Raw genomic sequence first — 16,886 nt, 5'->3', positions numbered from 1 at the left:
CTCTCTTGCAAGAGGCGGGTCACTGTATATAGATCACTCAAGGATTTCCTCTCTGTCGGAGATTCGGCAAAGAGAAGACAAAGAAGGAATGCACACGCGACGGAGCTATTTTCTGGTTCCTGTCTCAGCCTTCGTATTCAGCTGGACTATTGACGCCCACTGGATCGCGGGTCTATCAACGACGGCGAAAATAGCCGACACCGAATCCCACCAGAATTCAGGGACGGAGTACTTATTGCGAGGACACTCCGAACCTACCGAGTGTTTTGAGTAATTGCCATACATATTGACCTCATATTTTGCCAACCTGTGAAAATGTCAATCCAGGGCTTCATTGTCGCCGCGGGCTTTCTGCTCGGTCGGGTCGCAGCCATCACCCCCGCGGCCAGCTCGCCTGTGGCCAGCAGTCAGGCCTATGTGCCTTCGATGTCCTGCCGCACGCAGCTGGGAACAAACTCATTGGCACTTGTTCCTACCACTACCATCACGCGCACCATCCATGACCCGACACCGGTTGTTGTCTTTTCGACGACACAAGACACTGTCACTGTGACCCCTGACGCCTCGACTGTGACCATCACCGACTATGAGACGACTACAGCCATTTCCACAGCTGACACGGTCACTGATACTTTCTCGACAACCTCAACTGAGTATGACACTGCAACGGTGACTATCACTCCTGCTGCTGTCACTGCCATTGTATCTGTCACCATCTCCACCACGAGCACGAGCACGTCCACAATTGCCAGCTCTTCAGGTTTTTCTCCCATTGTGGAAACACTGCCTACAGCTACTGCTGCCAAGCGGTCCTTGATCGAGCAGGACGATTGTTCCTCCTGGCTGGACGACTATCAATATCCTCAAGAGGTCGAGTGCCACCAGAAGATTATTGTCAAGACCACAACCGTCTCCACAGTAGCCCAATCTCCCGCGACTGCTACCGCAGTCACTCCTACATCCACCGTGACTGTGACAAACACTATCACCAGTACTTCAGTCGTGGTCCCTTCCGATGTCTCAACCACGCTGAGCTACAGTACCACGTCCACCATCACTGAAACCACATCCGCGGCTGCCGAAACAACCACCGTGACGTCGACTACCAGCGCCGTGGCCGCCGTGGCTACCACCACCTTCTACGAGGCGTGCGGGTCTAGCAATATTGCTGGCGACCCTCTCTCCTCTGAATTTGGCTCTTTTGCGGGCCAATACATGTACCTGATCGCCTTCACCAACGTTCCCGGTGAAAGCTTGACTGTTGGCGACACCAGTTCTGCATATGATTGCTGTGTCAGCTGCATGGAGAGCTCCACCTGCGCCATGTCCTACTACAACGCGGTTTCTTCCTCCATCAGATACTGCTATCTAATCCACACAACAACCTGCTCACAGTCTTCTGTTTACGCCAAGGCGTCTATTCATGACACTTCGGCTACCATCCAGATGTCCAACGGAAATTGTGGTCGTGTTGTGGGCATACAGGGGTAACGTTATAGGAAATGTAGAAGGTTGTCATTATACCATAGAGAAACACTAGTCATACTTTACCGCTTATAATATTACATCCGCTGCTCGATGCATTTTTAATTGTCCTAAGTAGAGATAAGTCAACATGCCTTCAGCAGACTGCGTAGACAGCAGACCCAATCCCTCTCTACATCTCGAGTCAGTACCTCCCCACTTATGATCCACGCTAGTTGAAAATCTCAACCACATAACACCACTTTGCCACTCGTATCGCGGAGATTAAATCGACATTAGCGCATGGCCATCAAGGAACTCACGAATCTGATCGGCACTTTTTACCTTTTAGATATTGGGATCAGGTACCCGGTGGGTCTGATTGGCGGGGACATTTACTAGCATCCAAGAAACCGGTCCAGACTTAAAACTATTGCGCCACCGGAACCTTTAACACCGAACAGCTCGGATATCTCCGAGTGCTAAGCTCGAATGCCAAGTTCATGTCGTATTCCCTTCTATTGGTGGGTGAATATACCAGAGTAAGTTCCGTTCTCCAGAAATAGTACGCAAAAAAATGTTGTTCGATCAATGAGAACGGATGAACTAAGGTCAAAGTAGCCGAGAGACTGGATTTATTTTTCGCTGCGAATCATGGCAATAACCCCTTTTTTACTTTCGACTCTGAAAGAGCTATTAATTTGGCGGTGCACTGCGTACAGGGAGTGCTGAGTTAGAAGAGGTCCGATTGTCCGGTCGAAAACAAATGCAGGCAAAGTCTGGAATGCCCCTGGACACCTCAATCTAGCTCCCAGCAGCTTACTCACGTCAATCAGGCAAACACGTCTGTTGTGAGTCACGGTAAGTAGTTGCCACGTCGTTGGCCATGTGACTATGAGAAGAAATCCGATGTGTCCCATTGGCCATGCCGTCTAAAATGCCACAAGATGAGTGGTTGTTGATTGGAAAGATAAGGTAGCGCGAGCTAAAGCCGTTTTAGTAAATCTTGGATGCTGATTAGCCGCTGTGTGCATTATTCTTCCACAGCCACTTAGGCTGCCAAATCATGCATAGGATAGATTTTGGCGTTGAACGGCTGCTCTGAGAGTCACGTTATGATTGTTTCAGCTTTTTCACTTTATGCAACTTAGGTATGACGCAATGCATCTAACCCATTGTTACCTGCGTCTCGTAGGCATGACCTTACTTGTCGTTTGATTCGAATACTGAAATATGGTTTCATGTAGAAATGTAAACAATTAATGCATTGAATAGAAGTACTTTCATAATCTATATATTATGTGAAATACACCTTACTTGCAATGTGCGGTTGTTGTATACTGTTGTCGGCGGTTTGAAGACATTCGAAGCCTGCGGTCAGCTATAGCCAATGATATCGCTTACTGGCTGTGGCCTAGGCACTAGTAGACTACATCACGCATAAGATTAAATTAACAATGAGCCCCCTGACTCACGTCTAGGATATAGTCTGTCGGCTAAAGTGTCTATGTCGTCATTCAATTCACAAATACCCAGGTGTCCAGACCACTTGCCAAGCTCCAGAACTTTGGGGTAGACTTCGATGCGAGATATTCATGCTGCGTTATGTGAGATGTACGCAGATGTTAGGGCCTAGATATGATATGGTTAACAGCTCTTAGCTATAATATGGGGGTCCTCTCTCGATATACGGCAAAGTCTGAATCCCGCTCTTCCCATTCTCTGAAAACCTGCGCCGAAGGCATGAACAAGATGTTGCTAAGATATTTTTTTCCGTGAGGCTGAACACCACAGCCCTCAGCGTCATGGCATTCTAGAACGGAAAAATGGGCACTTGTGTTCACGCCAAGCCCGTGAGATTTTAGCTGTCTACCCCATCACATGCTTGTCTACGGGAATGTCACTGCCTTAGGAAGGCCAATATTGTTGCCTTGAAGCATTCTATACCTCGCTTTAGTATATCAGCCACATACGGAGTATATATAGGCCACTTCCTCTCCGGTAACTGTCCTTTTCATCCAGCATTGCTTCATTACAAGCTTCTCAGACTCTTACTACAACCTCACTCTCCACCTCGTACAAAGAGGAACTTGAAATTGAATCATCCACATTCAGAATATAAAAACTACTTTATCTCGTGCAATTGTTCTTTGTGTCCTGCATTGCTTTAACAGGACGCCTTCCATATCTCCTACGATCTCATTCTCCAGCTAGTACGAAGGGGAACTTGATCTTAGAGTCATCATCCAAACCACATTATCCAGTCACCATGTCTCCTACATCTCGAGCTCCGACCATGCGCATGAACCCTTCTGGCACGCGTGACATGCCCACATTCATCGACGAACTTGCTAAAGATGAGGCGAAAAACCAACCAAAGGGTGACTCGGAGAGTACGTTTTCCGACGCTTCGACACTCCAATGCAACGAGCAATCTCCGAAACCAAAACGCGGGCTTTTCCGTAGGCTCATATCTTCATCGCTATCCACAAATAAAGATGCAGTCAAGGAGTAGATCAAGGGGGTGTCCATCTTTGATTGGATTATGAGGATCTGAATTGAGCCCTTTAAGAGGGTGTTGCGGTTTCTACGTGCCCTCTACTTAATGTGTGGTCTACTGTCATATTGTTTCAACCTTTGTCAGAAGGGTGGTGATGGGTATCTGGCATTTCCGTATCTGCGCTAGTTGATTTTGTTGGTCAGTGTGCACATGTTTTGGGTGGGTAGCGGCGCAGTGGTTATTAGGAAAAAGCATATCACTGTCCTCTTATTCTAGTTATTTCTCAACTCTTGTGACCAGTTCCCTCTCCATATACTCCTCTTTCTCACTCCTGCTAGTTATCGCTTCAATTATGGCGTCCCTATGCCTAAATGAAAGTCACTGACCTCATATCAATACACAGTAATTACCTTCGCTGCTGCTAAAAGCCTCCGAGCTCAGCTTTTACTTTGATACCCTTGAGACAACCTCAATGAGTCACTCAGGCAGCCCTGCATAAGTGGCTGAGCAGATGAACTAGGAGGAGCCGGCGTGGCGCATGATGTGGCTCCATCGGAGAAGCGCCCAGTATACTCTGTATCAAGGCAGCTTATGCTATTGGTGGGTTTTATGCAAGGGTATGATTGCGGGGTTATACTCAACAATGCTCTGTCCCCAAAAGCCACAGGTGTTGTGGTGCACTGACCCTTAGGTGCTAGGACTAGCAAGGCTGCCTAGTAGGCGATAACACCATGGGTGTAGAGAAAGCCTTGCGATACCCATAAATATAGATGAGCTTTCCTTGTCACATAGCAGCAACAGCAATAAGTTCAACCCTGCCAAATACTTCCAACCGTTGAGCCAAAATCAAAGGACAGCTGAGATTTCGCTATAGTTTTCAACAAGTGAATCCCTAGCTGATGCAATCTGGGAGCCACAGTCGTAATTCATTGTCACCGGCTCTAGCCGCCAATAGTTAGTGCACAGCCGTTCACAGTGTTGTTGGTCTAGGGTTTGATTGGGCCAGAATCCAAGCTCCAAGACAGACTATTCGGGTGGGGGTGCTGCTCGCAACCTCAATTCAGCCTTTGCGGGATCGATGGGGTGACCCGCGAGGCTGAGACACTTAACTTGCGGGGTTACAGTTTCCAGCTTAAAACAGCGTTCAAAATAAGTCTCAAATTTTGAGCATGAAATCCGGCCGAAAGTACTCTCATAATGTAAATAAAGATCTATTATGTTGACAGGTGAAGCGGCCGAAAGATAAGAGAAGTATGTACTGTATCCTGTGGATGATAGCTAATCCGTTAGTATTGAAGGGTCAAGGATACGCAAGGCAAGCTGACCAACGAATGCAAGGCTAGATAGTTGGCGCAGCACATGCAGCAACATCACATGATGAACCCCTCCCCAACCCCAGGGAAGGGGTTAAAAGGGCCATCCTTCTCGCATCTGATTGTCCCTCCCCACCCAATCCCTTACCAACCTGTTCTCTCCTACAGACCTCTTTTCTTATATACTCGCTTTGACCGCTCTGATACTCGTTATAACCACACCAAGCAACTCTACGACGACACAATGCCTTCATTTCCTGCTCCTGCGGAGAGGGCCCAGACCCTGCAAAGCCTTATCGGGTACATCTTCAATGACCCGAATCGTGCGATGGAAGCACTAGTCGCTGCTGGGGTTCACATGCCCGGATTGATCAATCGCACGGATGGTCACAAGCAACTTGCTCTCGTTGGGGATGCCGTTCTCAGAATGATTCTGGCGTTGGACGGATACGAAGCCCGAAAGGGCAGAGGTAGATATTATTCCATTTAACCAGAATCACATTCTCATCCCTTATGGCAGAATTCACGAACAGTATCCTCTCAACGAAGGCCGGCAACACATACATCGCCCAGGCTGGACGTAACCTGGGCCTGGACAAACTTGTCATTGTCAATCCAGCCCAGGCCGGAATGGTCGCGGACAAAGTCATGGCTAGCGCCGTTGAAGCTATTATCGGAGCTGTCTTCATGGACAGCGATGGCTCTGTTGAGTCCGTGCGACCTGTCCTGGCTACCTTGGGCCTTGACTGGCCTGCTTGAGCTCCATGACTTTGCGTGAACTACCTATGCAAAGTGACGTGATCTGGAAGCTAGTTGCTTACCAGTAGGGCGTACAAAGGCCCGTCTGCATCGGTACCGGATCCCTGCTACGAGGAAGCTCCTCTTGCCACTCGGGACGGCGGCACTTGAGCCATGATCGCTATTTTCCGCCGACTCCGTGTGGCAGGGGCAGCTCCCACATAGACGGGCTCCCGTACCGAGCAGCAGGGCCTTTATATGATCGGCTGGCCTGGAACGGCCTCGAGGCCACGAGACTATTGTCTATGTGGTTCGACTTGAGCAGACTTGGAAATGCAGTCTACGCTCTATGAGTATGATCTTTTAGGGATGGTGAAGTGCTGGTAGACAAGGGGATGGTGGAAGGTTTTGATGTGATTGATCGATGAGACTGCTGTGCTCCCAAACATGTCATTCGTTGTACAGTAACAGTCTCACTATGATGAATGCCCCGGTGGAAATGCATCGGGATTATGTTGTCCAACCGATCGTTATCCAGACTTGCGTAGACGTGTGCATCCTGGTTCTAGCATTTTCAAGGCTAGTTGGTGGTCTGAGTAGGTGCGCGCTTCTTATCTCTGTGGGGCGGGAAAACAATAGGTTAAAAAACCAAAGAGACAAAAAAGATGGTCCCAGAGGGGCTCGAACCCTCGACTTTGACGTTATTAGCGTCACGCTCTAACCAACTGAGCTATGGGACCAGTTGTTGAAGGAGACCAACTAAACTCATTAAATAAGCCAGTCTTGCGTTTAGCAAGAGGAACAACAGGCTGATTCACTACCCATCGATGACAACGATCATGAAGCGACAGTCCAACACTATCATTCACGAAATAAGAAAGGCTTGGCTTGTGTATGTACTACTTAAAGTGTTCTAATTCAATTTCAACTTACTATGGATCCCTCATATGAAACATACTATCTTTTTCAATTCTACCATGATCAAGATGGAGTACTAGAATGCCTGTGTGGTGAATGTCGGCGGTAAGTATATATTGTGAGCAGCCGTTTAGTTCCACAGCACAGGCGGTGCAAGTCGTCCAGTTTCCTCGTAGTAGAGTATGATGCAGTGCTCAATAGTAAGTATTTTATTACTACCCACCAAATACTTCGCAGCACGACCACGTCAATAAGCACACCAACTGGCTCTATAACAATAAATCCCTTGAGAGGCGTTTAACCGTGGACGCCAACCTGCAGTCATGAATCCTGCGGCACAGCGGCAGCGATCCGAGCCTTCCGAGCATCGCCTGCAGCAGTTTCACCGCCGGCCGATCCTCGATCAGCAAACAGTTCTCTCCTCGCATCCAGACAGGATCTCTAGTAGACCGTTGCTCCACTCCACCGCGATCGGATCAGCGTCCCCAATCCCCGGTTTCAATGTGAGACATCCCGATGATCGAAATCACAACGTAATTTAGACTAATGATACCCGCGATCTCTCGACTGTTCTAATACTCTACTCAACTTGACTACCTGTACTCAACACTCAATAATGATACCATATATAGTTAATCGGTAAAACTATGTATATTTCCGCGAATCCACGATCCGGTGTACATACAACAGCATCAACATAAACAAAACAAACAGACAAGAAAGTCAAGAGGTATCTACATCCACATCCACATCGACAACTAAATCAAACATCTAGCTATAATCCACCTCAACCGTCAAGCGCACCGCACCCGACGACACAGTTCCACCAATACCATCCACCGACGCCTCAGAGGCAGTGTACGCATTCACCACCGTCTCGGCATCAGTCGTGATATACGAGCACTGCTTATCCGAGTACTGGCAAATACGCATACCCTGGACCGTCTGGTCGGCATTCTGAGCCTGAATAGCAGACACATCCCAACCAGACCAGCCGCTGTTGTCGGTATCGCCAAAGTCGAACTCACCCCATGTGCAGGAGTAACCGCCATAGTCATCAGTAGGGAGACTGTCGCCCTCGGCGGCGCCCCATCCACCCTGGCTGTTCTCGTCGAAAGCAACGTACTTGGTCTCGCCCGCGGCGAGGGTGAAGTTCAACGCGGAGTGTCCGTACCATCCGTCCATCTTTCCATCCGGTCCGATCTTGTTCCAGAAGCTGACGAACCAGTCCTTGGTGTTGCTGCCCTCCATGCGGATGACGTACTTGTATTGCCAGGCGTCGCTGGCGCTCACCTCCTGGATGTTGCTGCCCCAGGGGTTGCCCACGTTGCCGCTGTAGGTGACGCCGCTGCTGCTGCTGTTGGTGCGCTCGCCGAATCCGGCGGTCGAGTAGACTCCATTGGTGGGAGTCGCGGTCCAGGCCTCGCTGGCTGAGCTGCCGGTGCTGGTGGCGGCAGCGGTGGTGCTAGCAGCTGTCTGGGAGGCGGCGGTGTGGGTCTTGGTGTTGGTGGAAGTGCTGGTGTGGGTGGTGGTGCTGGTGTGGTCATCGCCCAGGCCCAGGCCCAGGGAGAGGGAGAGACCCAGGCTGGCGCTGATGGCGAGATCCTCGTCCAAGTCGATTTCCACAAAGGCTCCGGCATCGGTGGTGGCTGCTGCCTCGGCAGTGGTGCTGGTGGTGGCCTCGGCAGCCTCAGTGGGCTGGCCGTAGACGGTGGTGGTTAGGGTGACGTGCTCGATGTTGACGACGGTGTGCACTTCGACTTCGACGTCACGGGCGGCCACATGAGCCTCCTGGGCGTGGCCGTGACCGTGTTGACGGCGCTGGTGGCCGTGGGTGCGAGCCAGGGCCGATTCGGCGATGGCAGCGCACAAAAGGAGTGACTTCCACTGCATGGTGGAGAATGGTTATGTTCAGACCAGTGAGTCAACCAGTGAAGTCTGTATCCGCAGGATGAAGGGGGAGGAGTGGTGGATTTCCCGAAGTGAAGGAGGTTGATGGGTTTATACGGTGTGTTTGTCTTCAACACCGCTATAACCAGGGTCCAAAAAAGGAGTGACTGAAATCTTGCAAAGCAACGATAATAAGGAGTGTGCTATGAACAGGACAAAAACGGGGAGGGGCTGCCAAAGAACCGGGGCGACTTGGGTAGGTATATAGACGGACTGCGCCCTAATCGGCCCCCCCGTTCTAGGCTGACTGTCTTTTCTCTCTTCTGGGGAGATGGTGGGTTTGATGGTGGCCTCGATCAAGAGGAAGTGGAGACAGGCAGCGCAAAAGGAATCGTCAGCATTGGGCCAAGGCAGGCGCCGCCATGGTGGGAAAATTGACGAGTGTACTGGACTAGTGCCAGCACCTGTGCGCCTGGACTGGAGCCAACTAAAGGAGAGGAAAGCCGAAGTGTCGATAGCCCCGTTTAGGGCAGTGAAACGGAGGGCGACGATGGTCTGAAACGCAGGACAGCCATGGCGAGCGAACGAGGATGCGTCGAATGCGGCGCGATGGACTCCGTTGGTGGATGGGGCTTTTTGTAGATTCCGCCAGCCAATGTTGTTATTGTTTTTTTGCCTATTTTTTTCTTATTTTGTTGATGGGGGCCTCCACCATCCAGGCACGGCTGTGGCATGCCATTTCATCCCTCCACCCAATCCTCTCCCTCTGCTCCCCACGTAATCCGGCCCCCTTGCGTCGTCCACCCGTGGTGCAGCAAAGAAACTGCAGCGGTCTGGCAGCCAGACTGGGAGACCGGACCGTCAGCTGGGAGGGCGCCATGTGGTCTGGTGGATGGTTGCTCGGACGAATGGCAGCATTCCGGTACCTTTTGTTGTGTATTTGGGGAAGTTTAATTCTAGACGCCACGATGGTGGTTCTAGGATGTGGGTCAGAGCACCGATTGTGTACTACGAAAGCATTGGAGAGATACTAGCTACGGCTGGACATCATTCAGAAGATCACAAATGTGACAAGCGAGATGGAAGAGCAAAGAAAGAAAAGAAAATTGCCTCCAAAAAATTCAATTGATAGAGAGGGAGTGTCTGACTGGATGCCGGGATCCGAGCAACGTCGTCAAGAGTCTTAGTAGGCTAGGCAGAGAAATAAAACCGCCAGGGAGTGGAGTGATGAAGACGCAAGAATTGGCGCCGGGCGGAGTTAAGCATCGACTAGCGTTGGCTTAGCAGCGCAACTCCTTTCTCTCTCTGTCCAGAATATTGATCGATCCCTCCCCTCCACGTGTGTTATCTCAGTACTAGACTACTGGGTGGTCCGACCGAGAGACTGTCGATCGAGAGTGTGAAGGTTTGTCCCATCTACCTCAGGCAGCATTTTTATAACTCCTTTCAATAACAAGAAGAAGGAAAACCCGATTATCAGAAATTAAATCCACAATACTCCGTAAAAACAGCCATTTCTCCTAAGCAAAACCACCAGTTTAGCAGCAATAGACGCCACTGGCTGGCGCCTCATCCTCAAAGTGGGGCATCACTTACGTATGCCTTCGGCCACCACCACAAAAAACCCAACCACAAAAGAAGAGAAAAAGTTAATAATAGTCCCATCCAGCCTCTTTCCCCTCGATTCAGTTTCTTTGGCATCATCCCATCGTAGCTGACGACTTCCACGGTTCGTTTGATTTACCTTATTTCTTGCCGTGGCTTGGCCCATGGATGCGCTTCCGTCGTAGTTGACAGACGGACATCTCCCGTTCAGGAACAGGACGCCTACGTATGGTTGTTAAATAGTCTGCTTGGCGGTGATTTTGCATACGCAAGTCGACACGGATGGACGCCGGTCGTAGGACTGTTCAGGGCTAGTTACTCAAGGGCGAGGCTTTGAGGAGATTTTACTTGTGTATAAGTTAACTAGTCAGTTAACATAGGGAGGGCATTACTCAGCGGCATTCTCGGGGTGGACCCAAAACTAGTAACCTGTTTATTGTTTAGTGTTTTACCGAGGGAGTCATGTTTGTCCCTTTCCACACACTTCTAGATCACGCTCCATGTACTCCATAGATTACTCCGTATCCAAGATTCTGATCAAAATGATTGACTGATAATTTCTCTTGTATCCATTGGCACTACACACCCTCTCTGTACAGCACAACATCTAGTCTACAAAGTACACCGGAATATGTGGATGTGGGTGTGGCTAATTTGCCACATACCACGGATCCGACCTGTCCGCGGAACCAGACAAACAAACACTGGGCGAATATTTCGAAAAGTATCATCCGGATAGCTCAGAGCTATTATTTGCCTCCTACCTGGGATAAGAGACGGAGTATTACGGAATCGATCTTTACATGGTGATTTCCCATCTACAATTTATTGTTTTCCGATTTGGTTCACTACCCACTCAGTCGGACGCCCGCTTGCATGTAAGATAGCGGCTCGCTCCGAGGGGGAGTTTCTAGACTATCTACCGATTCGGTACATCGAGTGGACATGTCACTTCATGTGCCGAGCCAATTCCTCTCCCACTGTTGGGTATTTGCTTTGATACTGTGGGGCCTACACAGTATCGTGTTCTGTTCGGTATTATTGTGTTGAGATCAAAATGATGCTATCGGAGGGATTCGGTAGTATCATAGAACAGGGGCCAAAGCCTTATGTTGGCTGTTTGATCGCGTTCCTCCCTAGGCTTCGGTAGGGGCTCCAGGAATGAGGACGGTGTGGTGGTATAGTTGAAGAGGGAATGCTGATTGGCTAGACTTTTGTATTTGCTGGCATGCAGGTACAACTACTATCTATCTAGTAACTATCTGCAAAATCAGGTACCAAACTCAAGACCCGAAAGTACGCCACATGCATAAGGTTCGTGGACTCATCATCCGGACTTCTACACCGGTAGTCATCTTTCTCTTTCTCTTTCTCCGGCAACTCCTCGCCCATGATAGCTCAACTCTCCCACAACCACAGGTCTGTCTGCAATCCCTCGCGCTCTGCATCCAGCACCAAATTATTCGTGTTCAATTGGTCCGCCGCTGTCAGCATGCAGTCCAACGACAGCCCTAATCCCCGCCAATCAAGTGCGATTTCGTCATCCTGCTCCGAGATCTCATGTGGGGGCGGAATCCCTGATCCCCCTATCTCCCCATGCAGCCCTGACTCTGATGGTTCAATTTGCTCCGTGTGTCGCTCCTGACCTTGGCTGGTAGGTGTGGCCAGGTGCGGCCGCGCAGAATCATAATTTCCGATGTCGGGGGATCGGCCCTGCCGTTGCATTAAGGGAGCTATCAGTTCTTCCAGCAGCTCAACTTCGGATCTGCGAAGCTGCGCCACGCGGTTTCCTCGCTCGATCATCGCGTCGAGCAGGCTATAGCCCATGTCGCGGTAACTCGGATCGGTCAGGGTGTCGGGAAGGATGGCGGAGATTACAGAAAGAATAAAGAAGGAGGAAAAGAGGTTTTCTAGGTCGAAAGGAAGGAAAGTTTCTGGACATCCATGTCAGTATCGGAATATGACGTGAGTTGGGGTGGCCCGAACCTAGGAGGTTTTGGTCGCGCAATGCGGTAAGTATCCGCAATGATTTCGTCGCGGAGTCGATGCACGCCTGAAGCAATGCTTGCACGGGCGGGGATAAAGTGCGAAACTCGGTACCTGCCTCAAAGCAACCGAGGCGCTCCCATAGCAGGCTCAGGACGAGGGGTCTTGTTGTGACAATGATGCACTATGACTATCAGCAGCGGCACACACTGTGATAGGGGTGGCGCTTACAAGATGACAGGATAGGGTCAGGCGTGTGGTAACCCCAGATAGCGAGTCAACTGAGTTTGCGAAGCGATTCGTAAAGACCTCATCGAGCTCCTGCGAGAGGGTTGTCATTTCTTGCAAGACTGATCGTACCTTGCGAAGAAAGACCCCTCCCAGTGTGCCATCGGCACTGTATACAGCTACTGGATGTCAGCATTGCGATAACTAGGCAGAAAGTAACTTACTGTTCAACACGCGCGTTATGACTTGCGTGATCTTGACATGAAGGCTCAGGGTAGCCTCATTGCGAGAACACGTGCGCGGGTCCCATAACAGCGTGGTGATCTCGTCGTCCCGCACTGAATTCGGGGATCCTATCAGCGCCGCGAATTTACGGTCCAGGATATACACTGTCCACCAGATGTTGCTGCAGCGTTCGACTAACTTTCGTCCTAATTGATTGACTGGGAGCGCTCGGTGAAACCCTTCAACCAATGCCATGCGCATTGAATGGCCAATCTACATGATTAGCCAAGCACACAAAACATTGTGCGGATACTCACATAGCAATAGGCAGTATCCCTCATATCCACCGAATGGAAATACAGCCCAATGAGAGCCAGCACCTCAATCGCGAGTGTAGGGTCCTGCCATAACCCGGTAATATCGGGCAGCAGTGACATAGCCCTGGAGAAATACTTGGTCCAGCCCGCTGTGTTTGTGTGGTTCCGCACTGGGTCCAGAAAGGCCTCTCCGAAGGCTAGGATGATGAGAAACTGCACGTACCACAGACGGCGTTCCTGCACCTTGGCTGCCGCATCATCGTAAAACTCATACAAATGCCGATAGAACTCATCCTCATCGAATAGCCGGTACAGGTGGGTGAAATGAAACTGCACGGTGCTCACCATGTACAGTGCATGCTCTAGAGAGGGCAGACCGCTAATGTCAGGAGCCTCCTCAGAACTGGCGTGGCGCCACTGTATTTGATATGCATCGCCATCTACCGCGAGAGGGATTGCGCGTGGACTCTCTGGCGAGATATGTGCCTGTACAATGGTAAGAATGCGGCGACTGAACGACCAGGTCGAAGTCGGTCCAAGAAACACTGCGCAGCGGTCAGCAATTGCCATCCAAGAGGAAGTAGATAACCTACGCCATATCCGCTGTCGTCGTCCGGTATGCTTGAGGTAGCCCGGATTGATGAAAGGGTTGGAGGTGAAATGGTCATCCATTCGATGGGACTCGACTGGGTCGAGCGATGCCTCTCGGGCCAACTCCGATGCTGGTTCTGTACTGATTAGATAAGGATATGCAGCATGAAAGGGTGTTTTGCCTTACCATAGCTGGATTCATTCGCACTGTCAGCCGTCACGGCTCGCCGGCGTTTGACCACCGGGGAAGAGTCACCGCTCTTTTCTAAAGCCTCCACTTTTCGCTTGAGGGATAGGAATAACCTGGGAAGAAGATTAACTTGGTCTCTCTCGGTAATGGCAGATCATGGTTCTCACTCTTCAGAGACTACGATCTTGCGATCATCTTCGAAGACACAGTCTTCCCGACGTTGACAGCACTTGTCGCAGGGATGGGTGCCAGTACATTTGACCTTGCGGGAGCGACAGCGTTGACAGCTGGCGGGGTTAGTGGACGTGAACTAGAAGCATCCACATCTGGGGAAAGAGATGGTCATACGCATTGCTGGTTCGCTTGGGACGCTGGGAATGGTCCATTGTCCCTAACTGGCAATTCCTACAGGAGTTAGTTTTCCTTTCTAGGCCATAAGCCTATAACCTTGGATGAATAGCATATGCTGCAGCTTTATTTGCTGGACTTGACGAGGGAGAGAGAAGCAGCAGCCCGAATCCATGCTGGAGGAGTCAATTTCCCCACCAAAATGTAGCTGAGTAAGCGACCCCGCCCGTTATCGGCAGATGATATGATCGATTAGCTGCAGTTGATAGAGATGATATTACCAAGAGGCTCATGATAGTGCAGGCGAAACAGTGGAAATATAGCACTACAAGTAAGTATGTGGCTTGGTAGTGTACTTGATGATCAGCCTGCTGGTTTTGACGACGAAAGTGTGTGCGGAAGAATGAAGATAGAACTTGCCCCCACAACATCTACGGTAGTCAACGGTACTCTGCCTTTAGTCAGTGGTCTACTACTTTATAGTTAAAGCTTTGGTGTGCATAAGAAATTATGCCTGGATTGATATTAGGCTAGTAGAGTAGTATGTTATTATTGGTTACTGCGTGTCCAAGACCTCAGAGTACGCCTGTCCGGTACTAGTCAAGAAATTCCTTTGGGATCTACTTAAGGACCTGTCCGGGCAATAAACCAATTGAGGATGATACAGAGTAGCAGAGAGCTGACCATGCACTGGTTCTCTGTATGTAAAGTATCTGAACGGCATCTATTTACTGGCAATAATAAGATCCTTGCTACGGCCCGCAGAAGGCCCTTGCATATGCCGTTTCGTGTTATTCCACAGCCAGCCTCAGCATAATGTTTCGAATTCACTGGACCGCGCCTCTCCTCTATCTTTGTCTCTTCTTTCTCTCTTCCTGAATATTTCATCTTCGATTCCTTGTCTTTTTACTCGTTTTGCAAACAGCTTGATGGATTTGGTGTGATGTCGCGCATTCCACAATTTCGCCTTTGGCGATCCATCATCTTGTGTGTTGTTTGGTCTCTCCCTTGCTTCCACGTCCTGGCGATCGACCTCGATCTCCAAAACCCTGGTGAGTTTCGCAGACCTTGATCAATACTTAGACCTCTGTTGGAAGCTAACAGACACTTCTTGTCCCTTAGACAGCGTTAAGAGCGTCGCAAGCGAACTCGCCTGGGACCTAGTCAGCTTCTATACGGGCAACAACACCGGCGATGTTCCTGGAAACCTTCCAGATCCATACTATTGGTGGGAGGCGGGGGCCTTCTTCGGCACCCTGGTCAATTACTGGGCCTACACCGGAGATACCACATACAACGACCTGACCGCGCAAGCCATCCTCCACCAGGTCGGTCCCAACCGAGATTTCATGCCCGCCAACCAGACGCGCACGGAGGGAAACGATGACCAGGCGTTCTGGGCCTTCGCTGCTCTGCGCGCCGCCGAGCGAAACTTCCCCAATCCCCCAGCCGACCAACCGTCGTGGCTATCTCTCGCGCAGGCCGTGTTCAACGAACAAGCACAACGATGGAATACGCAGAAGTGTGGAGGAGGGCTGAAGTGGCAGATCTATACTTTCAACAGCGGCTACACATACCGGAATTCGATCTCGAACGGATGCTTCTTCAACATCGCGGCTCGACTCGCGCGATATACGGGCAACGCGACGTATGCGGATTGGGCGAATAAGGTCTGGGACTGGGTGACGGACGTAGGACTGATTGGACCGGAGTATCATGTGTTCGACGGGACGAGTGAGGAGAACAACTGCACCGACCTCAATCATATTGAGTGGACTTATAATAACGGGGTGTTCCTGCTTGGGGCAGCACACATGTGGAACTATGTAAGTATGAGACCTGGTCACTCTGCTCTGTTATGCGACGTACAACTAATGAGAAAGCAGACCAACGGAGATGAGAACTGGCGCAAACGGGTCAACGGCCTTCTTCAGGCTCAGAGCAGCTTCCTCTCCACGAACGAGAGCTCCAAGAACGTGCTCTACGAGGCCGCATGCGAGACCGTGGGGACCTGCCAAACGGACCAATTTTCGTTCAAGGCCTACCTGGTGCGGTGGATGGCTGACACGGCCCGACTGGCTCCCTTCACCTACGATACCATTATGGCACGCCTGCAACCGACAGCCAAGGCAGCAGCAGCCCAATGTGTGGGAGGTAAGACGGGTACATACTGTGGGATGCAATGGACCACGGGGACCTATGATGGTACAGTGGGCGTGGGACAGCAGATGGCCGCCTTGGAAGTTGTCCAGGCCAATCTTCTCCAGGCCAACCCCGGCCCACTCACTCATACCACGGGAGGATCCAGTCAGGGGAACAGCGCCGCAGGGACCCAGGCTTCAGATTCATCCCGAGACCCCAGTGAACTGCGCCCGATCACCACATCGGATCGAATCGGCGCAGGAGTAGTGACGGGGGTCACAGCATGCTTGGTGCTTGGGGTCACGGCTTTCATGGTGTCGTAAGGAAGGGAATGTGTCTAATCATGCTTTAATTTGGCGCATAAAATGTACAAGTCCCGGCATAAATATCATTACATAAACGAGGCCTCTTCTCACTGCCAAGTCAGTACA

At 50.5% G+C, this 16,886-nt stretch overlaps 9 protein-coding genes and 1 non-coding gene across 10 annotated transcripts; 5 read left to right on the top strand and 5 right to left on the bottom strand.

Moving 5' to 3' along the window:
• Positions 1-315: 315 nt before the first annotated feature.
• Positions 316-1,491, top strand: An03g00830 (uncharacterized protein; the record flags this gene model as incomplete). Its single annotated transcript, XM_059746873.1, has 1 exon — positions 316-1,491. One exon carries the CDS (start codon positions 316-318, stop codon positions 1,489-1,491), a length of 1,176 nt encoding a protein of 391 aa, XP_059600183.1.
• A 608-nt stretch (positions 1,492-2,099) lies between these two features.
• Positions 2,100-3,482, bottom strand: An03g00820 (hypothetical protein; the record flags this gene model as incomplete). Its single annotated transcript, XM_059746872.1, has 4 exons — positions 2,100-2,396; positions 2,782-2,835; positions 3,156-3,329; positions 3,438-3,482. The coding sequence occupies 4 exons, from the start codon at positions 3,480-3,482 to the stop codon at positions 2,100-2,102; spliced, it is 570 nt and encodes a 189-aa protein (XP_059600182.1).
• Positions 3,483-3,733: 251 nt separating this feature from the next.
• An03g00810 (hypothetical protein) lies at positions 3,734-3,979 on the top strand (the record flags this gene model as incomplete). The annotated part of the gene is made up of 2 exons (XM_059746871.1): positions 3,734-3,857; positions 3,963-3,979. 2 exons carry the CDS (start codon positions 3,734-3,736, stop codon positions 3,977-3,979), a joined length of 141 nt encoding a protein of 46 aa, XP_059600181.1.
• Positions 3,980-4,240: 261 nt separating this feature from the next.
• On the bottom strand, positions 4,241-4,894 carry An03g00800 (hypothetical protein; the record flags this gene model as incomplete). The annotated part of the gene is made up of 3 exons (XM_059746870.1): positions 4,241-4,325; positions 4,421-4,677; positions 4,820-4,894. The coding sequence occupies 3 exons, from the start codon at positions 4,892-4,894 to the stop codon at positions 4,241-4,243; spliced, it is 417 nt and encodes a 138-aa protein (XP_059600180.1).
• Positions 4,895-5,521: 627 nt separating this feature from the next.
• On the top strand, positions 5,522-6,036 carry An03g00790 (uncharacterized protein; the record flags this gene model as incomplete). The annotated part of the gene is made up of 2 exons (XM_001389944.3): positions 5,522-5,747; positions 5,798-6,036. The coding sequence occupies 2 exons, from the start codon at positions 5,522-5,524 to the stop codon at positions 6,034-6,036; spliced, it is 465 nt and encodes a 154-aa protein (XP_001389981.1).
• Positions 6,037-6,681: 645 nt separating this feature from the next.
• Positions 6,682-6,755, bottom strand: tRNA-Ile (AAT). Its single transcript has one exon. It is a non-coding gene; the product is annotated as a tRNA-Ile (tRNA).
• Positions 6,756-7,704: 949 nt separating this feature from the next.
• Positions 7,705-8,826, bottom strand: An03g00770 (uncharacterized protein; the record flags this gene model as incomplete). Its single annotated transcript, XM_001389943.3, has 1 exon — positions 7,705-8,826. One exon carries the CDS (start codon positions 8,824-8,826, stop codon positions 7,705-7,707), a length of 1,122 nt encoding a protein of 373 aa, XP_001389980.1.
• Positions 8,827-9,154: 328 nt separating this feature from the next.
• On the top strand, positions 9,155-10,671 carry An03g00760 (hypothetical protein; the record flags this gene model as incomplete). Its single annotated transcript, XM_059746869.1, has 5 exons — positions 9,155-9,376; positions 9,543-9,745; positions 9,960-10,097; positions 10,183-10,228; positions 10,621-10,671. 5 exons carry the CDS (start codon positions 9,155-9,157, stop codon positions 10,669-10,671), a joined length of 660 nt encoding a protein of 219 aa, XP_059600179.1.
• A 1,155-nt stretch (positions 10,672-11,826) lies between these two features.
• Positions 11,827-14,606, bottom strand: An03g00750 (uncharacterized protein; the record flags this gene model as incomplete). Its single annotated transcript, XM_059746868.1, has 10 exons — positions 11,827-12,362; positions 12,415-12,598; positions 12,646-12,821; positions 12,867-13,140; positions 13,185-13,729; positions 13,778-13,912; positions 13,963-14,078; positions 14,133-14,275; positions 14,314-14,370; positions 14,595-14,606. 10 exons carry the CDS (start codon positions 14,604-14,606, stop codon positions 11,827-11,829), a joined length of 2,178 nt encoding a protein of 725 aa, XP_059600178.1.
• A 392-nt stretch (positions 14,607-14,998) lies between these two features.
• On the top strand, positions 14,999-16,778 carry An03g00740 (uncharacterized protein; the record flags this gene model as incomplete). The annotated part of the gene is made up of 4 exons (XM_059746867.1): positions 14,999-15,013; positions 15,239-15,365; positions 15,397-16,139; positions 16,200-16,778. 4 exons carry the CDS (start codon positions 14,999-15,001, stop codon positions 16,776-16,778), a joined length of 1,464 nt encoding a protein of 487 aa, XP_059600177.1.
• Between the last annotated feature and the right edge of the window lie 108 nt (positions 16,779-16,886).

This window comes from Aspergillus niger (assembly GCF_000002855.4).
Source record: "Aspergillus niger supercontig An03".
Lineage (NCBI taxonomy): Eukaryota > Fungi > Ascomycota > Eurotiomycetes > Eurotiales > Aspergillaceae > Aspergillus > Aspergillus niger.
This window is presented reverse-complemented; position numbering and strand designations above follow the sequence as displayed.